Source organism: Cygnus olor, chromosome 3 (genome assembly GCF_009769625.2).
Source record: "Cygnus olor isolate bCygOlo1 chromosome 3, bCygOlo1.pri.v2, whole genome shotgun sequence".
NCBI lineage: Eukaryota > Metazoa > Chordata > Aves > Anseriformes > Anatidae > Cygnus > Cygnus olor.
Window position 1 is genome coordinate 81,367,652 of NC_049171.1, and position 25,543 is coordinate 81,393,194.

The 25,543-nt window shown below is 35.2% G+C and overlaps 1 protein-coding gene across 1 annotated transcript in view; it reads left to right on the forward strand.

Moving 5' to 3' along the window:
• RYR2 (ryanodine receptor 2) overlaps positions 1 to 25,543 on the forward strand; it is a 416,366-nt gene that overhangs the window by 379,503 nt on the left and 11,320 nt on the right. Inside the window, exons 85-97 of the mRNA XM_040551914.1 lie at positions 5,708 to 5,788; positions 6,476 to 6,564; positions 7,903 to 8,031; positions 9,733 to 9,837; positions 11,813 to 11,894; positions 13,027 to 14,330; positions 14,735 to 14,799; positions 16,838 to 16,985; positions 18,410 to 18,496; positions 19,362 to 19,580; positions 20,910 to 21,040; positions 21,601 to 21,643; positions 24,838 to 24,971. Coding sequence (XP_040407848.1) covers positions 5,708 to 5,788; positions 6,476 to 6,564; positions 7,903 to 8,031; positions 9,733 to 9,837; positions 11,813 to 11,894; positions 13,027 to 14,330; positions 14,735 to 14,799; positions 16,838 to 16,985; positions 18,410 to 18,496; positions 19,362 to 19,580; positions 20,910 to 21,040; positions 21,601 to 21,643; positions 24,838 to 24,971 — 2,617 coding nt within the window. The remainder of the gene's footprint in view (positions 1 to 5,707; positions 5,789 to 6,475; positions 6,565 to 7,902; positions 8,032 to 9,732; positions 9,838 to 11,812; positions 11,895 to 13,026; positions 14,331 to 14,734; positions 14,800 to 16,837; positions 16,986 to 18,409; positions 18,497 to 19,361; positions 19,581 to 20,909; positions 21,041 to 21,600; positions 21,644 to 24,837; positions 24,972 to 25,543) is intronic.

A 25,543-nucleotide genomic window follows, 5' to 3' on the forward strand; every position in this document is an offset into this window, starting at 1 on the left:
GGAAAACTATGTCTTCAACAGCCTTAATGTTAGTATATTGGACTATAAAATTCTGAAATTTTAAACTATTTTTAGACTCTCAATTTTAATCTGAATCACTATAAGAAAAAAAGTCAGTTGCATTTAACTGATACTGCATTTGAGAGACATCTTTGAAATAATAACATGGAAATAGAAATTTCAAGAGAGTAGATCTTTTTTTGCCCCTTAGTTGACAGTCTTTGTCATGTGCTACTTAGTCACTTATGGAACTGGGCTCATTGATTTCTTCCTTCAGAGTCCAGGTTTCACACAGGGAAAAGACATTTAAGCAGTAATTGGTAGCTCACTACCATAGTACTAACTGATGGCGAAGATACCATTTTCTTTAGTGAAGTCATAATTAATACTGGCAAGATATACATCTTTCCTCAATAGGGTTGTTATTTTATGTAATCAAATGCAGCTTAGGAATTTAAACCTCACTTTTTGTTTTGAATTAAACTCATCATTTAACAGTAATTGTGCAATGTTAAAAGATTCAAGAAATCATACTGAGAATGATGATTTAAAAAACAATTTGGACTTTTAAGTACAAGCTGGGGAATGTCTAGGTTATAGTCTTTTAGATGGGTGCTACCAAATTTAACTAAACACCCCACATGTTCTATCTTGTGTTGCAAACTACAGCATGGTCACACATGCAGAAATAATATAATTTTAACATTTAAACCTACTTTTTAAGCCAGAGTGTGGGGAATTGTTTGTTTGTTTGTTTTATTTCTCCACGGTTGAACATCAGTAGTTAGTTTTCAGCTAGTTTTTTCATACACCAGCAGGAAGTTACTGGTTTACCCAGTAATACTATAAGTAAATGATTTTTTATTAGTAAAGCTCTATTTTTATTTTTAATCTTTTAATATTATGTCATCATTTTGTTTCTCCATAAGTTCTCAGAAGGCTTACTTTATTAAAATTTAATTTTAGAATGAAATCTGATCTGATGGTAGTTCTTAAAAGTACTTGTTATTTAACTGACTGAGAGTGATGTACATGCTTTGTAACAAATAAGCAGAATGAGTGTGCATATCAGGACTATTTTCAGCCATTAATAACATGAAATCCATAAATATGCCTTGTCCTTCACTAACATAGTCACACTTGAGACATTTTTCTAAGTTCAATATAATCCACTGTATCCTACATTGCAGTGGTGTTTTACTCCTTTGTATAACTGTATTTGAATCAGTGTTTGCATTTATAGAGGGCACATAAGCAGCTTGAATTCAGAGAGATGGTTAAGGATCACTTAGTGAGAAAACAAGTGCTTTTCTTATTTGAATCAGATTCTTGAGAAGTGAAAGGCATGCAGTATGCGGAATCCAACCCAGTATTGCCAGGGTCTTGTAATAAGAATAAATTCACTTGTTTTACAATGGGAGTTATTTGCCTTTTGCTTAGCTGCCATCAGAAAGGAGCCTTCTTCATGAAAGAATCATGAATGAATCATGAATGTATGTGTACATCTCTGATATGTAGTGTCAGACAAGTATTTCTGAGTAGAGACAGATTTCAGATATTTTCCATTAGGGATATTAAGGATAAATAAACACAAACAAACAACAAAAAAAGAGAGAATTATTAAACTTGGACACATGCACTTTCAAGGAAAAATATATATATATTTCATTTTTCATTCAAACTTATTTTCATTTCCTCTACAAGACTTCTGTTCCTCCTTTACATCACAAACACAAGCTATCAGTTTTGCAAAAAACTACACACATAAATCCTTCATGTGTGTAGCCATACCATTTCCATACAGCATGAGCAATGGCAGCATTTTAACTACTATAACGTATGTCTAAGCAAATATAGGCCAAAATATACATCATGTCAACAGAAGCTAAAGAGCATGGTGTCATGACAACATAAGACATATTGTATACAGTGTGCATACTTGTGAGTACATTATCTATATAAATGTTTGTACTGGCATGAATTTGTATGCACAGCAGCAAAGGTTGTTCTCTTAGATTTTATAGAAAGAAATGGATCTGCACTTCAGTTCTATAGTTTCCAACAGGACACCTGTTGTAGTCAGTAAGTAACATCTGAAAAATAAAATTCCTGACAATAACAACATTGTTTTTTGTCAGATTTTGGTCAGCTGTAGAAATTAATAACCAGCATTATTTTAAATCTTAGTATGGCCAAGATGTTTGAAATATTTTTTTTGTGTGTGTTTTATTTGTTTGTTTTGTTTAATTATTATTTAGTTTATATATAAATATTATTTTCAAAATGATTAGCTCTTTCCACTTATGTGAGACGGTATACTGAACACTATTTGCAGAATTGTCCAATAACTTGCATTCATTTTGTGATTTCTCAGTAGCAGAGCTTAATAAAAGACCCTCCCAAACCCTTCCAATATTAAATAGGACTTTATTTTATTACATTTTTAAATTCCAGTGGGTGTACTAAAAGCCAGAAGATAAGACTTCATCATAGACTAATCTGTGTAATCATTTTAACTTGAGACTTGTTTTCCTTGTTGTTCTGAGAAACGTTAATTGATATGATGGCAGGAAAAAGAGAGGTTTAAAAATATAAAACTATAACTTATGCTGTAGTCTATACAAATGGCTTTTATTCAGTGATAACTTGATATGCAAGAAATACATGGTTGGATCCTTTATGGGCCTGATTTTGCAAGCTGTGGTACCTCACAAATTTTCTCTGTGAGTTGTGATTTAAAAGTATTCCTATCTAAGCAATCAAGCTACATGCATTGCATGTGTGAAGATACAGGCTCCACAAAATATTTGGCTTTCTGGAATGCTTTTTTTTTTTTTTGCAAAAAATAATTATTCACTTCAATCAACAAAGCATGACACCAAGTGTAATTTTAAGCATGCCAAGAGTTCAGTTACTGTTAGAAAAATATAATCTAATCCTGCAGGATATTCTATTTTCTGGACTTTGACCAGCAACATACAAAAGTATCTTGCAGGACTGAACCTGCATATCATTTTGAATTATATACTTTTAAGTGCACAGGCACCTCTTGATATTGTCCCATTGTATTTTTGGGCATATATTGTATGTATATATTAATCAGTGCTGTCAGAAACAGTCATTTCTTTTTCATTCCTAATTAGCTGAAGGTGTTTCCAGTCTTACATGAATGAAAAATTATATAAATAGTATTATTTCTGGGACAGAGAAAAAAATGTCACGGAATGTAATTTATAGCATTTGGCTCATTCTTGGAGAAAGAACTATATATTGTTTGACACTATGATAAGAGTGACCTGGACAGTATAGGTCAATGGGCAGAGGCCAGTAGGATGAGGTTCAACATGGCTAAGTGCCAGGTATGGCACCTTGGCCACAACAACCCCATGCAGTGCTACAGGCCTTGAAAGCTGTGAAGAGGAAAAGGATCTGGGGGTGCTAATCGATGCTCACCTGAACTTGAGCTAGCAGTGTGCCCAAGTGGCCAAGAAGGCCAATGGCATCCTGGCTTGCATCAGGAATAACGTAGCCAGCAGGACCAGGCAGGTGATTGTCCCCCTGTACTCAGCTCTGGTGAGGCCGCACCTCAAGTACTGTGTTCATCTTTGGGCGCCTCACTACAAGAAAGACATCGAGGCCCTGGAGCATGTCCAGAGAAGGGCTACAAAGCTGGTGAAGGGCCTAGAACACAAGTCCTACCAAGAGCGCCTTAGGGCACTGGGGTTGTTTAGTGTGGAGAAGAGGAGGCTCCGGGGAAACCTTATTGCTCTCTACAACTACCTGAAAGGAAGTTGTGGGGAGCTGGGGGTCAGCCTCTTCTCGCAGATAACTAGTGATAGGACTGGAGGGAATGGCCTCTAGTTGTGCCAGGGGAGGTTTTTAGGTTGGAAATGAGGAGACATTTCTTCTCAGAAAGAGTAGTCAGGCATTGGAATGGGTTGCTGAGGGAGGTGGTGGCGTCACCATTCCTGGGACCTTTCCTTTTTAAGGTTGGACGTGGTGCTTAGGGACATGGTTTAGTGGATGACGTTGGTAGTAGGGTGGTGGTTGGACCAGATGATCTTGGAGGTATTTTCCAACCTTTATGATTCTATGATAAGTACACATTTGGAATTAGAATTAATGTCCCTATTTTACAAGAAGTTGTATTTGCATATTTTTGAGTGATGTGTGTTCTCAATAACAAACATTACCTGTTGATGGTAACACGAAAGAGTACAGTTATGTACTTCCAAAATATTTGTACTAGTTTTCAAAATGCTTTTGCTTCCAAGTCCTACCACTATATTGAAACTTCCAGCTGTAATAATGTAATTGTAATAGAATAATTTATAAATATACACTATAATTAGTGATCGATCAATATAGCAATGCTAATAATTCTTAATATGATTACTATTGACTATAGCCTTTTTTAAAGCTTTTTTTTTTTTTTTTTTTTTAAATTTATATACTCACTCTTCTGGTTTCCTTCTGTTCACCCACTGGAAAATACTGTCTTTATAGACATGGGATTTGGAAGTTCAAGTATCAGTCTAAAATATCTTCCCATTTGAAAAAAAAATCTTTCAAATTATTCTGCAATCTTGATACATTTTTCTGTCCTATCCCTATGCTGTCTACAAATAACACTTGGCCACATAGTCAAATGATGTATATTCTCAAAGAAAACAAGTTTTTGTGATTTCCATTTTTGTTGCCATATGCACTCTAAATATTTATCCAAAGTCCTAAAATGGAAGTTTCTTTGCTTTTAATAGGTGATCTTTAATTATTTTATACACTTATATTGTTGTCCCATTGTCATTTTATTAGCTTCTTCTACCTTTTTTTTTTTTTTTTCCAATTGTGATTTTTTTCCGTGGTGAATGGTTGTTTGTCCTCTTTTCAGTTCAGTGTACAAAGTTAACTGTATGTATTGATATAATTGAAAAAGTGGTGTTTTAATAGAGGGCTTTTTAGCATACTGTTTTAAAGTGAAGAATCAAGAAAATAAGTTGAAGCTTCATACTTTTGGATATTATCTGTCCACAAAAGAAATGAACTTAAGGGCTTAATTCAACAAAGCACATTGGCATATGTTCTAGTTCATTATAAGTTTATTGCTTTATTTTGTCAAGGGAGGTGAAAGACCAACATACATTTTGTGTCAGCAGTAAGCAGGTGATAAATCCCCAAAAATGTCAGCCTAAAAGATTATTCTTGAAAATGCAGATAGCTGTAAATATCTTTGTTGTTTTTTTTTCTTTTTTTTTTTTTTTTTTTTCCTAGGGTATTTTAAAAACTACTAATTTATTTGAGGAATGATTTTCATTACTGTTCCATTAATTATTTCTCTGTATTTTTAATTACCTTGTTTTGTGATGAATAAGAACCAAATTAATCTAATCCTAACCTTTTTATGTAATGCAGCATTCATGCCCAGCAAAGTTAGATGAGAATGTAAATTCTGGATTATTTCTAAAATGTTACCAAGCTCATGCTGCCATATTTATAACTCAAAACTTAAGTTTTATCATTTAGTTGTTTTAAATAACATAACTATCTGCCAAGCATGAGTCATATGTGCTTCAGATAGATTGGTGGCTATAAATTTTCTCTCCCTTTCTCTCTTTCTTAAAATTAAATATGGAGATTTTCTGCAGAGGGTGTGGGGTGTTAGTTGGCAGCCTGTGATAATCTGTGCTTCCATCTGGCCTTTCTACAGGAGAAAAGGTGATGCAGGATGATGAGTTCACCTGTGACCTCTTCCGCTTTCTTCAACTGCTTTGTGAAGGACATAACTCAGGTTTGTGGGCAGGCTTCTAGCTAAGTCAAGGTGGCGGTAACGTAAGGATAACTATAAAGATAAAAGCTCTTCATTGCTGTAAATTTGGCAGTATTCATAAAATTTTATGAAAGGTAGCGTACCTGCTAGACTACTACTAGACATGAAAGGAAAATATTTCTTTGTAATTAAAATCTCAGGTTGTTTAATCTGTTCCAACTTTGTAGAAAAGGCATGGGTTTCCAAAATGATGAGTTTTCAGTCTTGACCTGACTAGGAAAGGTAAACTATATAGGAAAATGTACATGGTTTATGACTTCTAGTCAATTATTGAGAGGAAAAAAAAGAAAAATGATCGTTTGTATTAGCTGTTGGACATATTTATGACCTTGTAAACAGGAATTGTATAATTAGGAAACTTGATTTCACTGTCATTTAGGAAAATGTATATTATTAAACATAATAATAATATATATTATTAAACATAATCAAATTTTGGGCTTACGGTTTGCTGATGGACTGATGTGATCTCTGCAATAAAATGCTGAAAGACAGCATGCTTAAGACAGTTTTTTGAAAAAAACAAAAGGTAAAAAACCAAAAAAATCCATTTCTTTAAGCTATCCTTTCATTGGAATTAATTTGAAGGAATCATTTTGTAAGTCTTTAGTACTTAAATGTAAACTGAACTTTTATTTTAATTTTTAGATTTTCAAAATTACCTGAGAACTCAGACTGGTAACAACACAACTGTTAATATTATCATTTCCACTGTGGATTACTTATTGAGAGTTCAGGTAGGCTAACTTCTGTACTAATAAAGTAAATGATGATATTGACTTTCATTTATGCAACATTTACCATTATACTTTTAGTTTATTTTAATCATCAGTTAGACTCTTGTATATGGAAACTCTGAGTTTCTTAATTTCTCTGGTATATCCTTCAGGAATAAGTGGTTTCCTATCATAAAAGTTCTGTTTACAGCAAGGTTGAACTTGATCTTTGTCATAAAATGATCAGCTTTATCAGACAAGCACATGTATTTGTGATTACATTAATTTTCTTAATTGTAATCCATTTTGTTGAAAAAAGAGACTGTAATTCTCTACTGGTTAGAGTTCTTAAAGTGTTGTTACACTGCCCTATGGGAGTAAAGGTGGCAAACATATTAAAAGCTAATATCAACCATTGTATACAAAAATTCAATAAAGTCTGTTAACCAACCAGCACAGGCAGAAAGTAGATAGATGCTAAGGAAGTGCTTGGCATCAGTGCATAAAACTCTAGCCAGTAGTTGACTGAGACTACCCTGTGACTGAAAAGTGTTTTCTGTTGTTCAGCTTGAGATTCAGCCAGCTGTTTTTTCATCCATATTCTGATTCAGTTTGAGCATTGGTCAGCTAGATGTACAGCCGTGTGATGGCATGCAGTGAAGCATAAGAATAGTCTAATCTTTATTTATCTAGTTAAATTTTCCCTTTAGTCGTATATGTATGGTGTCTGAGAATTCCAATCTATTAAAATCAGTATTCTTTAAGTTGCTGTTGTTACCAATGTTGCTATTTATCCTAACACGTTCTGTAGAATTTGTAGGGACAATACAATGATTTCTATTCCATTGCTTACTTTGTTGAAACTTTAATAAGGTTTCCTTTGAGGAAGACAGAAAGAGGAATCATGCACATAAAGCGACATTTGTTCCTGCAATTGACTGGGTGTCAAGCGAACAGTATAAAGAGGGATACTTTAATGAGCAGCATGCAGCATTGCCACGCTATTGAGTCCTGTTCAGAATGCAGGATATGGCAGATACCAACAGATCTAGCTCTCTCTCTCTCTCTCTTTTTTTTTTTTTTTTTTTTAAATCTTGATTTTAAGGTTTATGGAGTTAATTTTTTTTTTTCAGTTTACTATTATTCTTATTGATTCCCATGAGATGAAAATACAATTCTTGAAGTAATACTTGACAACCTGTTTGGGGTTTAAAACATTTTTGTGATCATTTAAGAACCTTTATAAAATAAACACTTTCCAGAACTATAATCCTAGGTAATATTTTTCTGATCTTGATGAAGAACTGGTTAGAGAAAATTCGATTACATAATCTCTTCGTGTTTCTCATAACTTTTTAGGAGTCCATTAGTGATTTCTATTGGTATTATTCTGGGAAGGACGTTATTGATGAGCAAGGACAACGAAATTTTTCCAAAGCCATCCAGGTTGCAAAACAGGTTTTCAATACTCTCACAGAGTATATCCAGGTAAATTAGTTTATTTGTAATTTTATGGATTTGAAAGAAAATGAATAATACTTTTGGAATAACGACAATGTACAAGTAGATAAAATATACATAGGGATATAATATAGATACGTTTATACTTCAAAATTATTTTAGTGCATTTATTTATGTAGAAACAGAAGTTTTGTGTATCTGGCACTACTCCCTCATCCTTTGGTTGTATGAGTTTGTTTTAATCTGATCAAGTCACATGATACATTTGATAACTGTAAAGATGTACTTGGGGTGTACTGTGATAAATGAGAAGACATGCTGGCAGGATTCAAAGAAGACTAATGAGAGACTAATGAAGAAACCAAATGTTCTGTGTTCTAAGGCAGCTTTGGGTTGCTTGCAGAAAATAAAAAATGGAGTAGTTCACTGAATGACTAATCTGAAAATGTATTGAAAAAAGTAACTTGTTCATATTATACGCTTCATAATGTCATATGTTCATAAAGTCCTTCGAGAAAGCTTCAGTTTGTTATTTCCTAACTGCTTGGCTTTTCCCGTCTTAAAATTGTTGGCATTGCCTTTGTGGTCTTCTACAAACAGAAAGGCTTTTTCTTTTTTTTGAAAGCAAATTTCTTCAGGTTTGGTTGTATTCTTTTCATGTATTTTTTAATGTGCGACTAAGGATTGGTAAAGGTGAGTGTTGAACGTAATTTAGTGTTTTTGTCATTATTATTCTGCTTTTGCAAAATAAGACCAGAAGACTTTTAATACCAAACTGATAACTAATTTGCACAATGAATTTGAAAATTGCAGTATTCCTCATGAAATAGTAATTAACCTTAATTCTATTTACAGATGGGATCGATTCTGTCAAAATAACAATATGGCAGTTCTTTCATGCTATTTTAAGAACTGGGCATAACTTAATTCTTAATTAATTCCTCATGTAAATCCATCAACAATATTATAATTTACTTCCACATATAATAATCAGGTTAGAGAGCATCCCATTAGACTAAATGTCTATTATATTGTTCTCCTTCAATTGGAAATGTGTATTATGAAAATAGTATTTTATTTCATGAAGATGAAGTGTGATAGCATTGGACTGTGTAAATATGAGCAAAGGCAGCTTATAGTCATGAGCATACATGTGCTTGTTGTAAACATGTTTGGCAAGTCACAAATAGCATTGTTAGCTAGTAACGATTTTATTTACTGTTCTCTAAAGTTTCAAAATATTTTGTAATCCTGCTTTTTGGAAGTTGGAATTTTTTAGAATAATATTATTTAGCACTGCTTTCTACAACAGGTGGAATATACTGGGAAAAAAAGAAATCAGGAATCTTAGTCTCTTATCGCTTATACCAATTTTGCATCAAGCCTTTATTAAGTAATTCCTGAGTTACAGTATTAAGTAGGGAAGAATCAGTTTGAAGATTTTGTACCTCTCTAACATTTGCAGTTTAATGTTGCAAACAGCTATACTTTTTATGGTTCTGAATTGGGACTCAGCTAAAACAGAAAGAATGGCTATTAGAAATATGCATTGCTTATGGTCAGTGGTGTTGTAAGATAAAAAAAATTCTGTATATGCTTAGCTTTTCATGGCAGTTTTTAAAGGACAGACCCCCTACTATGCTTCTCTATCTTTTTTTTTTTTTCTGTTTTTTGTTGCGTTTCTTTCAAATAAAACCTACTTTTCTTCTCTTGTTGCCTTATCAATAGGGGCCATGTACTGGGAATCAGCAAAGTCTGGCACACAGCAGGCTATGGGATGCTGTAGTTGGTTTTCTTCATGTGTTTGCCCACATGCAGATGAAGCTGTCCCAGGTATCTTTTTGTTTTTGTTTTTCTTTTTAAAGTCGCTAACTTATAATAATGATAAAGTGTCTTGTTAGTGTGTTTGAATAACTAATTACCACAGTTAATAGTGGAGGTATGAGGAAAAATAAGAGACAGAGCTGACAGAATAAAACAAAGCTGAGGGTATAAATTACAGAGTCACAGTGCGCATGAGCAGCTGGCTTATAGCAGGGTTCAATGAAGCTGAAAATGAAGCATATAACCTGAAATCAGAAAAAAGCAATCCATTTCCTATGTTTCATATCAAAGTTCTGACTCCATGTTTTCTGAAATTTTGCACAAGCTTTTTATGTAGGATCTATCTTCCCTGTTCAGGTGCCTAGTTCAATGCAGACATCTAAGCCTTTTCTACTCTCAATAGACAAAAACAGTAATCTATCCTTAGAATATGGTGTAGAGGACTAGCACAGACAGCTCTTCAGAGCTAAAATTAGATGGGAAGAATCCTAACGTTAAGTAGTGTGTTTTTCAACTTGTTAACTTTTTAAAAGAATGCAGTTAGCCTTGTATTACACATCTTAATCGAAAGTCAAAAGTAATCCTGAGTTTTTAAAAATAATTTAACGTTCTCAGAGAAGTGTCATAATCTTGAAAACATTTTAGTTGTTGTTAAGTAATAAAACTCTGAAGGCTATGAAGTTTTTAGATCTTTATTTACTTATAATGTATATGAAGTATCCACGTAAGTATTTTTGAATGTGTTGCGTAAATGGAGGTAGCCTTGCTCAAATGGTTTTCCTACCAACCCTTGGGACTTTACCAGTGGAAGTAGGTCAGTTACTTAGATCTATGGACTTTTCTGCTGCAATTCTGGTTCTTATTTGTTACGGATAAACAGGTGTCACTTTCTAGTAGATAGCATCATAGTGAAAGTTGATTTTCAAAGTGATGCAATGAATTTTTCCTAAGGTGTCTTTCTAAGCCCGTGTACTATTGTCATTTTGGAACATCTTTGTTATTTTCAGAATAGAAAAAAACAATCAATGATTGGGTAGGCCATGGTGGTGACTGTTGTGCTTTCTTCCTAAATCACCAAAGCAAGATGGAAACTAGTATACAAGTAGTTACAGACAGGAAGTCAAATACATAAGATTAATTGTTGATTAAGAAATCTGATGTGATCGTTGGCAAGATTTGTTTTCACAATAATGACAAGATTCTAGTCTCAGCTGTGTGCAGTGTGGTTTCATACAATCTTTTAACTATTACATCTGGAAAATAATGATACCCTGCCACTTTGGAGAGAGCCAAGAAGCTTTGCTCAACAAAGTTCATTGTAGTGAGTGGAGTTACAAAGTTCTGCGTAATGACAGAAACACAGTCTGCTCCAAATGTATGACAAATAGAGATGGTGTCTTTCTCTTGAGTGGAGCTCAAGCTCTTGGGGCCTTCCAGAGCTCACTTGGGCTGTTTTGTTCATTTATTCTTATTGCAAGAATGTACTAATTGCACTGTGTTCAAATACCATTTTTCAAAGGTGTTGAGTGTGGATAAATGGATTTATGTTGTCATATGTTGTCATATGGCATCTTTCTATACCTGGGGTATGCCTAAGCTAAGTATTTGGTCTTTGTTTTAAACCAGAAGTTTCCAGAGCAAAAGTTCCTCCCCCCCAAAAAAATAATAAAAAAAATCAGTCCCTTTGAATCATGTTACACTTTGTCTTCTGTGTGCTGCTGCCGTTATTGTTTTTACAAGGCTTTATAGCTGTGAACTTGATTATACTAACAGCAACACTATTTTAGCTGACATGAAACTTTACAGAGGCATCATCTGTGAGCCAGACATACCTTATTATTGCTTTATTGCTGTTTTACCAGTTTTGACCCTAATAGCCTCTTAAATTCTAAGTCTCACTTTTATAGGGTGAAATCTGCATGCACATATATGAATGTCAAAGAAATAAATATATATATATATATATATTGTATTCATTATTTAGGATTCCAGTCAAATTGAATTACTGAAAGAATTAATGGATCTTCAGAAGGATATGGTTGTCATGTTGCTGTCTATGCTGGAAGGTAGGTAAAGTGTAATTTGAAATTCTCTTTCACAATTGCTTTAGCAACATTTTCACCTTTGTGTTTAATGTTCCATTTTCCTTTAGGTTTTTGATTTTTATGTATCAGTTGTGAGATGAGATGTGAGATCTTAAATTGCATGGAAGATTTGTACAGTCCAGTTGATATCATTTATGTGACTTCTGAATGTCAAAATTGTATAAAATCCAGCTGTGACAGAAGTTTTACTTTGTTTCTGTGAATATGACCTATCTTTTGGCTTAAGTGAGAAGGTTTTTTTTTTTTTTAACTCTTTATGTTGAAATCTTAAATTCCAAGAACTGAGACATTTATCTATCATTTTATTAATAGCTTTACTATATTGCATTTATTTTTATAATGATTTTAGCCATGAAGAATAGGCTTTGATTTACCTCAGTTCAAGGTTCCTTATAACTATTAACGGAAATTATGGTTCCCCAGAGAATGTGATCATTGTCAAGAAATACTGCTATTTATGTATCTTCTTTCTGGTATCGTATTGGCAGACTAACAATAGACTACCAGTAGTAGACTACCCAGAAATACACAAGCATAGATGATCCAAAGATTTTCCTTTATGCTTCCTACATGTACTGCGTCACATTTATTATCTTGAGAGAACTGGGAGAGCAGCAAATGCAGCCTGGATTACAATGTAGCATGGATTGCTGATGCTTTGCTCACCTGAGGTAACTGAGAAGCAAAGTAATTCTTAGTATATGAAGGCAGTGCTCCGTCAGGGACCTACTGAACTACTCATCCTAACCAATGTGACGCTGCTCTGTTTGTGTTGCACTACAGTAAAATTTATAGTATCACTCTTGAAAAGCTGCCTTGTTTAGTACTTTAATAAACGTAACAGATGTGTGTCTCTGTGGCTTGTTAGTTATTTCTTCAATGGCAAATATTTCAGTCACTTACATTTTTTTCCAGGTCTTAGGGTAGTGCTATTAGTAAAAGATTCCTGATTTTACAGCTGTTTTCCTCATAAAACTGTGTGATCCAATGGTTTATCAATCTTACTGTTTGATTATTTCACTAGTCATTATTAAACAGGTTGCCAAAATATTTGCTGCCATCAATATTTCTAATTTCATGTCATCACATCTAGGTAATGTTGTGAATGGAACTATTGGCAAGCAGATGGTTGATATGCTTGTGGAATCGTCCAACAATGTGGAGATGATTCTGAAGTTTTTTGATATGTTCTTAAAACTGAAGGATTTGACTTCCTCTGATGCATTCAAAGAGTATGACCCAGATGGTAAAGGCATAATTTCAAAAAGGGATTTCCACAAAGCAATGGAAAGTCATAAACATTACACTCAGTCTGAAACTGAGTTTCTGCTATCTTGTGCTGAAACTGATGAGAATGAGACTCTGGACTATGAGGAGTTTGTGAAACGGTTCCATGAACCTGCCAAAGACATTGGTTTCAATGTTGCTGTTCTCTTGACCAACCTCTCAGAACACATGCCCCATGATACCCGCTTGCAAACTTTTCTTGAACTGTCAGAGAGTGTGCTGAATTATTTTCAGCCTTTCCTTGGACGCATAGAAATCATGGGCAGTGCAAAGCGCATTGAACGAGTATATTTTGAAATAAGTGAGTCAAGTCGGACTCAGTGGGAGAAACCTCAGGTAAAAGAGTCAAAGAGGCAATTTATATTTGATGTTGTAAATGAAGGTGGGGAGAAAGAAAAGATGGAGCTTTTTGTTAATTTCTGTGAGGATACCATCTTTGAAATGCAACTGGCTGCCCAGATTTCTGAGTCAGATCTGAATGAAAGGTCAGCTAATAAAGAGGAAAATGAGAAAGATAAGCCTGAGGAGCAGGATCCTGGAATGGGTTTCTTCTCTCTTGTAACTATGAAGTTAGCATTAGTAGCTCTCAAGTATAATTTAATGACTCTTATGAAAATGCTTAGCATGAAAAGCCTGAAGAAACAGATGAAAAAAGTGAAGAAAATGACCATGAAGGACATGGTTATGGCTTTGTTTTCTTCCTACTGGAGCATTTTGATGGGCTTACTGCATTTTGCTTGTAGTGTCTTCCGGGGCTTCTTTCACATCATATGCAGTTTGCTGCTTGGAGGAAGCCTAGTAGAAGGAGCAAAGAAAATCAAGGTGGCTGAACTATTAGCCAATATGCCAGATCCCACGCAGGATGAGGTGCGTGGGGAAGGAGAAGAGGGGGAGAGGAAGCCCACAGAAACTGCATTGCCTACGGAAGACTTGACAGATTTGAGAACTTTATCAGATGAGAGTGATCTACTCTCGGATATATTTGGTTTGGATTTGAAACGGGAAGGTGGACAGTATAAATTGATCCCTCATAATCCAAATGCTGGTTTGAGCGATTTGCTGAGCACTCCTTCCTTAGCTCCAATGCCTGAAGAGCAGGAAAAAATCCAGGTAACTGTATCTTTTATTTCTATGCCTATGCTCTATGTTTATCTTTTTCATATGCTAACTATAGTCTTGAAACAAAACTTGCATCTACATTTGCGTGTTTTTTTTTTTGTGATGTTTTTAGGGAATCTCATATAATCACTAAACCATATCTTCTCTGACATCATAAACTTCAATTCCCACAGCCTCCTCTAAGTAGGTGGTAGTTTGGTTTCCTTCTAATTTAGTGCTAAAATGTCTCTTCAAAAATAAATATTGAAGCATCATCTTCTCTCAGAGCTTCAACAGTTAAAAAAAAAAAAAAAAAAAGTGTAATATTCTGCAGGCTGTGTATCCTTTTAACTAATTCTGTTCTGCATAATAATATTTAGACGCTTTTTTTTTCCCCTTAATCTGACTATCTGTAGGAACAAATGAAAGAAGATGAAAAGGAAGAGAAGGAGGAAACAAAATCTGAACCTGAAAAAGCAGAGTATGTATAACTCTAACCAGTGATCCTGCAAATTAGTTTGTTTCATTAAAAAAACAGCTTTATTATCCTTCTTTTCCTTTAATTTTGTTTAAATTCACATTCCACTATTAAGATATGGGTATGTATATATATATATATATATATATATTTTTTAATCCATCCTCCTCATCAGTAGGCATTTGCAAGGAAATGCCATGAAATCACTAAGGGATTTTATGAATTCCCCTCTTCCAGCTGCATCCTTTGTAATGTCAATTTGGTGTCTTTTAGAATTTACAGAACTCATAATGTAACTTGCTGCCTTTCCCCACAGGCATTAAAAGGTCACTGAACAACAGTTTCAGAAGGTAGTCCTAGGAGTTTACATGTTTATCCAAGAGGCAGTTTATTTACAAAGGCATAGCTGCAATGGTTCCAGAATTCATTGAAAATTTTGATGGAATTGAGTGAACTTTTTAAAATATCTTGAATCTGCAAAATCATCGTTTTCTGAGAATCAAGTCTTTTGTTGGTCTGTTTTCACGGGGCTTAATTTCATCTGTTTGTTTAAGGTTTTCTTGGCAAGTACGAAAATGAGAAGAAAATGTCTTGGAAAAATTTTAAGAGCACTTGTGTTACGGAGACTAATTATCTATCAGTGGTAGAGACTGACTCTTTTGCCCTTCCCATTTGATATGACCTGTTTTGAGTTATTTAGATTTTGCATAACCTTATTATTCTATTACAGTTTTAAGGAATTACTGAGTCCTCTCACATCTTTATGGGGATCATTAGCATTGATAAATAATCATTTTAGTCTTTTTAAGACATGGTAAAATCAAATGTTAATGAGATTAGCTCAGAATAAAAAAGCAAAACATAGGACTTGGCTTTAACCAGTGAAAAACTCTCTATCCCTATTTTTTATGGTGGCTGATATATCACTGACTGTTAAAATTTCAAGTGGATTCCTTAGTCTCAAGTTATCTCCGTATTGCTCTCCTGCAATGACAAACACTTGCCAGTAACAAAAACTCTTCTTCCTAATCAGTACAGCAAACTTCTAATGCAACCAGTACAACTTTGTGAAGGAGAGTCTAGCTGACTTTTGAAGGTCACTTCACTGTTGATTGCTCTGCTTGACTGTGTGGGTTGCAGTGATACCAGTATTCTCTGTGAAGAGTGAAAGTGCCTGGCACTGCCCTGAAGCCACTCGTAATGTAAGACAAACTTTCAAGTGAAAGTTTGTTGAGTATATTCTACTATGAAGCAACTTAGGATATCAGTTATTCTGTCTGTAGATAGATAAAGATAAATTAATAATGTAACTAGTAAGTTGCCTCTCCCTCTGTTTTGGCATCAAATGGGCTTCTGTGATCCTTTCATCTATCAGGCTGTCAGGTCAAATTAACTTCCAAAATAATTCCCAGTTCCTATGATTTTGTGCTTGGAGAAGGCAGCCCACTAGCAATGACTTTCTGTAATTAAGCAGCATGGTGATAATCACAGATTGAAACGCTGTCAAGCTTTCATATTTCTCTCTCCTCCTGGAGGGGTTACTTTTGTTGTCCTCATCTGGACAGAAATGCAGAATTTAAAACTTAAGGCTTGGCTTGTAAATACAAGAAGAACCAGTGTTCTGCAGTCTGCATATCTGAACCATAGAGTTCAAGTGCATGAGGTTGGAGGGGAGTCCTTAGACATACAGAGAGTTGTACAGACATTTGGCAGTATTAGCTGCACAATTATGAAGCAGAGTTTCAGGTATAAAGTTTGGGAGATTCTTGGTTACCTGCTTCTACCAGTTAGCAATTCTCACATCAAGCTGACAAATCAGTAAGTTCAAATATCAGTAGACTTAACCAGACTGTCACCCTTTCCAGTGCTTTATGCTGAAGGTGGATGTCTATCCTTGTTATTCATACATGTGCACTTCATGAATTATGACTACTTCAGCCTCATAAAAAGTTGCAATGTCCTCTTGTAGGGTGTGGTTTAATTATTTTTTTTTCAATTTTATTAACTTGGCTTATTATTTTGGCTTCATTTCTATCCTAAGAGGAGAGGATGGAGAAAAAGAAGAGAAAACCAAGGAAGACAAAGGGAAACAGAAATTAAGACAGCTTCATACTCACAGATATGGAGAACCGGAAGTTCAGGAATCGGCTTTCTGGAAGAAAATAATTGCCTATCAACAAAAGCTTCTTGTAAGTTGTTTTCTACACTGTTTGCGCATTGGGAGGGATATGTACCATAAAATTTTGCTATCAAAATGAAAAAGACAAATTCGCATCTGCTAAGACTCGTTCAATTCACAGTCACCCATGAATAGGACATAAAGGCAAAGGTTTAATTGATTTTTTTAGTGGAGGAAACAAGCAAACAAGCAAAAAAACCAAACACACAAAACCAACAAATAATATATTAGACAAGATATTAACATAATAAGGAACGCAATTATTGGCTAAAATTCAGACCTTCAAAGATTCCTATCCATCAGTGGAAAATAGCCTAGTGTTTTTATGTGAAGATGAGTACTTATTGAATCCAGAATTTTTAAAACAGCTTGTGAGCTTGTAGGATTTCTGTTTTCCTGAGAAAAACTTTCTCAAGGAAAACTTTCACTTTGGAAAATGTCAAGTTCCTCTGTCTAAACATTTTATTAAGATTTTCATGAAATAGCAAGTTCATATTTGAGAAATTTCTTAAATTCTGTGGAAAATAAGACTAACTAACATTGTAGAAATGTATATGAGTTTTCAGTAACACATGGTATCTCTGAGTTGGATGCAGAACTATTTAAAATCCAAGCTTTTATTAGCTAAGATATATATAGGCATACATATTCTGAGAGGCTAGAATGAAATCCAAAGCAAAAAGATACAGGCTTTTGCTGTAGATCTAGTAGATATAATTGTGTAGGGTCAGCTACATCTAACATGAGTAACATAGCAGAAGTATAAAACTGCAATGACAATCTAAAGGAACTAGTTGCTTAAGTTTTGCTTTTGAACTCAGTGTCATTTTATAGGGTATGATGTAGCATCCATTCAAATTTCATTTATTTTTCTTCTAATGGTCTCATATACTAACTCACAAATAGTCTTCTATGTTTAGGGCTGAAAATGGAGGAATTTCCATGTAAGATTTAAAACAAAACATTGAAAATAGGTGCTGGAAAAGTTTCTGAATTGTAAGGAAGAGATAAGATACTTTTAACCTTAGTATATAAGGTTTGGGTAAGAATTTCCTCACTGGCGTAAGATTTTTCTTGAGATTTCCTGTGCTTTCACTGTTATTTTTGAAGGTTTTGAAATCAGAAGGAAGTAGGAAAACATGAAAAAATTATTTAAGGCAGAGTTTTCCAATCTTCTGGCTTTGAGGCCACTAAAGAAAAATAGTGTGTCTGATATTCTATTTATCACATGATCTGCCTGAAATAATGGGAAGTTCTGTAGTGAAGTGTGGGTAAATATTTTTTTCAGATTGGGATTAAACATTCATGATACTTCAGATAATTTATTAGTTATGCAATATAGTTTATTTTATTTCCTAAAATAATTTTTAATAATTAATTTCAAGAATGATAATTATTAGGCAAGCAGTATTTATATTTTATTTTTTATTTCAGAACTATTTTGCTCGAAACTTTTACAACATGAGGATGTTGGCATTGTTTGTTGCTTTTGCCATCAACTTCATCCTGCTTTTCTACAAGGTAAGCTTATCACAATATTACTTAATGAAAAACATTCAGGTTTTGTGGACACTATGCTATGATTAAAATGCCTAGCCTAACAGATTAAATGCCTTCTTCAGACTGCCACTTCAGAGATCTAACAGTGATACTAATGTGTTTCTGTGAAGTAATAATGGACTTCCAAATAGCTATTTCCAAAGTTCTGTGCTGTGAGAGATGCAGCAAAGTGAAAGGTGTACCTCCGTCTCAGATGCTCCATTTTCCAGTACAGACTCAGCCAAGCCCAGCCTTCACTGGCAACTTAAGCTAATACACGTCAGCTGAGATATTTTTTTTTGTGTCATCGTGCTCCCCTGAGAGGATGTGTACAGCAAGGGGAAGTCACATCATCTTAAACTGGCTATAATATAACTTCTCCTCTTTGTCATCTTAAACTGGCTATAATATAACTTACCCTCTTTGTCAAGGCCTTTACAGCTTCAACTCCTTGCCAGCTAGTCTGGCTTGACCTTTGCTAATGCAACAGTAGATTTCCCAGACTTGAATCAGTTCCTGGAAGAGCCCTGCTGATAAGGATTACATATGGCAATGTCAGGACTTGACTGGGCTTCTTCCAGAAGGTCTATGCTCTTTCTTGAATTCAAGGTGATATGTATGGCCCACATTTGCAATGGAAAGAAAGTAAAAGAAAATCCACACTATCATAGATTGGTGTAGCATGACAAAAGGGTCTGTGTGAGGTATTCCCTGTGGATGTTTTTCTGCAGAAAGTTATTTCCGCACGATTATGTTGTCCTTGGTAGGGTTGTTTTCACTTGTAGTGGTGTAAAACTCCTGTCAAAGGAATACACCTGCAATATTAAGATTTAAGTGATTTAAACAGGTCTCCACCTCTGCTGTGACAGAAGAAAAGGAAGTTCCTGTGGTGTCTACTGGAGAAAGTATGAAGTTGAACACCTTGGAGAGTGACAGCCAGAGGATCATTGCAGTTCATTATGTCCTAGAAGAAAGCAGTGGCTACATGGAGCCCACGCTGCGGATTTTGGCCATCTTACACACAATCATCTCCTTCTTCTGCATCATAGGGTATTACTGTTTGAAAGTAAGAAAAACTGAACATTGTTTTTTCTTCTAGCTATGAACATTTTTGTCCTTTGACTGGTATAAAATGGAATCAAGTTGTAGCAACTTTGCTTAAGCAGGTTGAGGAACCATGTAAAGAAACACGATTCTGTTAGTATAACCTTACATAGAAACCATGAGTTATGTGAATTGTGAATTCAGAAGGTTACAGGCCAGGGCCTGATTTCCTGGTCTGGCATTGGACTGTAGGTTCAGTATTTCCACAGTTACTGTTTCAGCCAGACAGTTATAGCAATAACTTGTATCACTTCTTGTGACTGTCAGCTGTGAATGGGCATGGCCAGAAGAAGCTGGATGACTGTCTGTATTACTAGTTTGTCAGCTGGCTTATTTGAAAAGCATACAGTACTTTGGAGTACCACTACTCTGGGTTGTGACTCTAGACAATGTCACTTTTCATATGCACTTTGAAATAATTGTATTTGGACAGGAAGTTGAGCCTTTCTTAAAGGCATACTTTACAGAAGATCTCTGTTGGGGTGGTAAGAAATAAAGAAGCTGCCTGTAAAGGCAAAATGCTTCTTCTGATTTTGGAAGACCAAATGCCATACGTGTCTGGAGCCAGGAGACACATATCTGGGATGCACTTTCCTTCATTTTTATGCTCTTCCCCGGGCAAACTCTAGAGGTCAAAGTGCAAGAAAGGATATTAAATAAATGGACCTTTGCTGACTCATTATGGCTGCTTATTTGTCTTTACAAGTATAATTTCTTAATTATGATTTTGTATGGACCTTGATATTTTTATGTTCCTCTCGTAATGGATAATATTTTTTTTCTATGCCAAAAAGACATAATCTGCATTTGTAGCTGAGGCAAATGATCATCATGCTGTTGCAGTAATTGTTTGATTTTCCTCTATACCTTAAGTTTCTCTGGAGATCAATAAATACTATAACGTTTTCCTGTTTCACTGGTTGGCATGCACAGTGAAAGTTCAGATTTCTGGCTTTTGAGATGTCCTCTTCTCTTAACTCAGAGCTTTTCTTCTCTTGAACTCTATATGGTGCTTTCACACATTATTTTTCACAACTGCATTTGTTGTCTTACTAGAACGTACAATTATGCTGTATACTCTAGTTATGATTCTGAACAATGTGGTCTTTGTGCATTTGTACCTTCAGAGTGTTCTGGGCAGTTTTCAAGTCCTTTAATGTTTTGAAGTATTATTTCGTTCAGTTTTTGTATTTAATTTTTCATAACTACCATCTTTTCTTATAGGTTTTCAGACATCTCAGAGCATTTTAACTAATTTCTGATATATTGATTTTTTCTTTTTCAACTGCAGGTTCCACTGGTTATTTTTAAGAGGGAAAAGGAAGTAGCAAGGAAATTGGAGTTTGATGGGCTGTATATAACTGAACAGCCCTCAGAAGATGATATTAAAGGGCAATGGGATAGACTTGTAATCAACACACAGTGAGTTTTTGCTTACTTTTGTTTCTATAACTTTGCAAGGAATTATTCTTCAGACTCCACAGTTATGCATTTGATGGTCCAGCTTGTCTGAAATAAATAGTTGAAGTTTTTACTTTTTTTTTTCCCCATATATTAAAAAAGATTGCAAGGAACTGTTTTTTTTTTTTTTTTTTTTTTTTTTTTAGCAAGTACAGTGATGATTGTTTATTGCTGTCAGTTCAAGAGTGAACTGTGGTTTGTATCCTTTTAGTGTCTCTGGAAGGCTTTTCTTTGGAACATTAACTCTCTGCCTTTTGGGATTATATGATCCAAATACTTCGGAACATTGGTGACATCAGCTCAGCTGCTCTTTCCCAGCCATGAGAATGTGATAGGCTCAATGCCAATTGGTAACTTTCATTCTAGTGACTTCCCAAATGACTAGCTGGTGATAGCAGTGACACAGAGCCTCTTAGAGCCTCTTAGAAACAAATCGTTATATAATTTTTATGACATCTTAGTAGGTACTCTTTTTCATGATCATCTAAAAAGTAATCTCTTTTTTCATCTGTGTTTTTCAGGTCTTTTCCAAACAACTATTGGGACAAATTTGTAAAAAGAAAGGTAAGGCTTATTTTTAAAAATGTGTATGAAATTGAAGTAAAGTTTTAATGCATGTTCGTTTCATGTTTCAAAGGAGTGTAGTCCACACTGAATCAGTTATATTTGAAGAAGTGTATATTTCCATATTTATCATTTTAAGATACACAGTGTTGTTACCTTATGTAACAACTTATGTTTTGTGTAGTTTGGATAGCTATTCTTCACATGTTCCACATACAGCTTGTTGTATAAAACAGAAATTTCAAATACGTTCATGAAATTCTGTGATGTGTACACTTGCATGTATATTACATTGTATACACTTGCATGTATATTACAACATACACAAGGTTTTGTTTTTGGCTGTGTACTTATATATGTTAGAGGAAATATATTGTACTGAATCTGACAGCCTGAGAGAGCTATAGCAAGGCTGCTATAATTCCATGGCCTCAGGTTCAAGCAGTGGAGAGTCTGAAGAAGTGGATAGTCTGCCAAGCAAGATAGAGGTTCCCTAGTGTAAACTTCTGTACAATGTGGATTGTTCCATCAGCTGGGCTCACTCAGTCTGCCCAGTAGCTGCTCCTGGATTGCAGTCTCCCCAGTCGGTGACCCCTGGACATATGAGCCTCTGAGGCTGCTGCCCCACTTCAGTTGCTGGTACAGTCTTACTTGAACCCTCACACATGTGCATATTCAGCAGGTCCTGATTCCCCATGTCCCGTAACTTACCCCTCTGTGCTCTGGCACCTAGAGCTGGCTCTTAGAGACCCACTCATCCCCTTGATTCCAGACAGCTTCAACTCCTTGCCAGCTAGTCTGGCTTGACCTTTGCTAGAGACCACAGACTCACACACATACATTCAATTCTACTGCACCATGGACATATAGTTCTCCCTAACCTATGGTTTGAATCCAGTTACTACACTCACACCATCATACACACATGCACACAGAATAGAGAGTCTTTCACCCAGGAAAGAGAAAATAATTTTATAAGATGATGGGACAGATTGAGATGATTAGGCACAATGCATAGCCAAACAACTGTACTGACCAGCAAACTAAATAAATCATACTGCCCCTTTTTATCCTCTAACCCCTCTGTTTCCGCATACCTATTCCTCCCCAAATCACATAAATCCATCCCCTTTCCCACTTCTGATTCTTCCCCATAGCATCTAATAAGTCCTATGCAGTCCCCAAATACTCTTCCCTTGCATCCTGTAATGTATCCCACACCTCTAGGCAGCAACACCTGTTAGTCTGAAAGGTGTTCTGAAAAGCTTCTTCCAATGACTCAACTTGGCAGGTTTCATTCCTGGACATTTGGGGTTAGACTGTTCTGGGACAGCGCTGTCTGGGACCAGACAGGGTGTTCATTCCTCGAAAGTCTGTAGTATGGATTTCTGCCTGCCATTGTACCCCTGTGCTCCTCTGGGCTTGTGGAGATAGGCTATTGATGGGCTGATGACTCCTGTGATGGTCCTGGGAGTAGCTGGATAAGGTTTTGTTCAAACTCTTCCTGTTGTCTCTCTGTGCTCCTTTGTAGGTGTGCAGCAGAGCTTTTGTTGCATAACCTAATAATCTCTCTCAAAAATAGTCCCCCATAACCAGAGACTGATGAAGGTTATTTCTTATGAACATTATTTCAAATGCCTTCTCAGCTTGTTCCTAGAAAAATAAACATTATATATACACCATATCTTCCAGCAAGAATCTTCATAGTGTGTTTGGTCACAATTGAAAAAGAGGGTGTTTATGTTGTTGGATCAGATTTACACCTCTTTCAGACCACTTTAATGCCAACCTTTAATCACTTCTGGAAACATGTTTTTTAAAATACTAGTAGCAATTCTGCTTTATAATAATTTTAGGTCAACCTGTCTAAAAAACACTTGGAGTTCTGTATTCACTTTGCTGTTGAATGTACTTTTCGCATATTTGAAGTTGTTACATACATATTCCTCTCTGTCTAAATAAAGAGGAGGCAGTAGCTAGCACAGAGTACTCAGAAAAGAAAGGAGAAGTGTGCATTGCTTCTGTCAGTGTAGGAGGTTAAGGTTCATGGAAGGTTCCTATTAAAAGGAAAAGAGAGTGGTTTTAAATTGTGTGGAAGGTTTAATACTTTGAGGAACTGCTCTGGACAAAGATAAGTACCTTCAAATGTTTTGCAAAGAATGTTTTATTTATGTATATATACACACACACCCCTAAATCCAGGCTAGTGAATGGCCCACAGTCATGAAGCACTACTTTCAGGCATGTGACAAAGACGTTTTGTGTCTAAAAATTATCAAAAATATCAACAAAGATTTAAAGCATTACTTATAAGAAAGCTGGTAAAATACCATCTCTTACCTGTGGGAATCATTCAGTTATCTTGTTGCCCCAGATTTTGTATTTCTTTGGGTGGTGTTGATGAGAATTTTTTCTTAAAAATGGGAAGAGACAGATAACAGTGATGAGCTGTGCTTTCAGTGAGAATGAGCAAATAACTGTCCATTTCCAGAAATGTTTCATGCGAAACATGTTAAGTTTTGTAAGAAAGAGATATGGGACGGTTTGAATTCACTGAAAAACATTTTAGCTGTATCTTTCTGTTGAAGATCATGTGATTGTTACATACTCTTTATATATTAGTTAATAATGCAATGAATAATATATCACAAAATCATAAAATTACACAATAGTACTAGTTAATAAGTGAGAACGTCTTTCATAACGATTTCAAAATGAAATACTTTCCCTTTTTAAAAAAATACAAAATTCCCAGTCAACATGCTTAGGTTATTTAAAGAAACCTTCTAAACAGAATAAACATGTATTCTTTTTGTTATTTGTTAACTAGAAAGGGTTGAATACTACCTTCAAGAAATTTTACTTTTATCAGATCTTTTCATGTAGATAGGATATTTAAAACATCTTTTGCTTGTGTGAGCTCAACATTTTTTTTTCAGTGACAATATTGATTTAGTTATTCTGCTTCTGCTGAGTTGCTTTTCTCTTCCTGTTTTCATTAAATGAGTAGGAACATCATATCTTCGATGAGCCCTCTTGCCTCTATCAAAGTGATTGAAATTAATGAGAAAAAAAATGATATGATAGACAGATGGACACAAACAGATGAAAAAGATCATGCATGTTAAACTTGTCTCTGAAACTAAAAAACCTTCTACCCAGCTGACTCTTTTGACTACTCCTCCTAAATTTAGGTCATGGATAAATACGGTGAGTTTTATGGCCGTGACAGAATCAGTGAGTTACTAGGAATGGACAAAGCTGCTCTTGATTTTAGTGATGCTCGAGAAAAGAAGAAACCAAAGAAGGATAGCTCCTTATCTGCTGTGTAAGCATTTGCTTCTGGTTTGTTTGTTTGTTGTTGTTTTTGTTTAGTTTGGTGGTGGTGGTGGTTTTATTGATTGATTGATTGATTGATTTTGGTTAAAATCAAGAACTCAAGGTTTGTCATTTGGCTTTGAATTTTCTTGCTGTATGGCTTTTCTTTTATGAATGGCTATATATGATCAATCCATGCGTATTTGAGAGAATAATGTAAAATACACAAAGATGAAAGTTATTTATCAGAGGTGTCATAGTCAAACTTATGTCTCAGTCCCTTTGCCTCCCTAGCTGCTGTTCTTGGTTCTGCTGTCATTAGTACAGTCTGTGTCAATGGAAGAGGCAACTGAGGCTCAAGCATCTGCAGCAACCGGTGCTTCACAGTGGTAATTTAGGGGAAAATAAGCAGGGCTGCAGTTGGATGCAGATGTGGTAGAGAAATTCTTCCCCAAAAATGTAAATAGATTTATCCTGAAGGATCTGACATTTCCATAGTCTGGTGAGAAGATATGAATGTGAAGTGTATAAAGAATAGTACAGTTGGCCTAGAATGTAAAAGAGGTTAAAAGGTCTTCATTT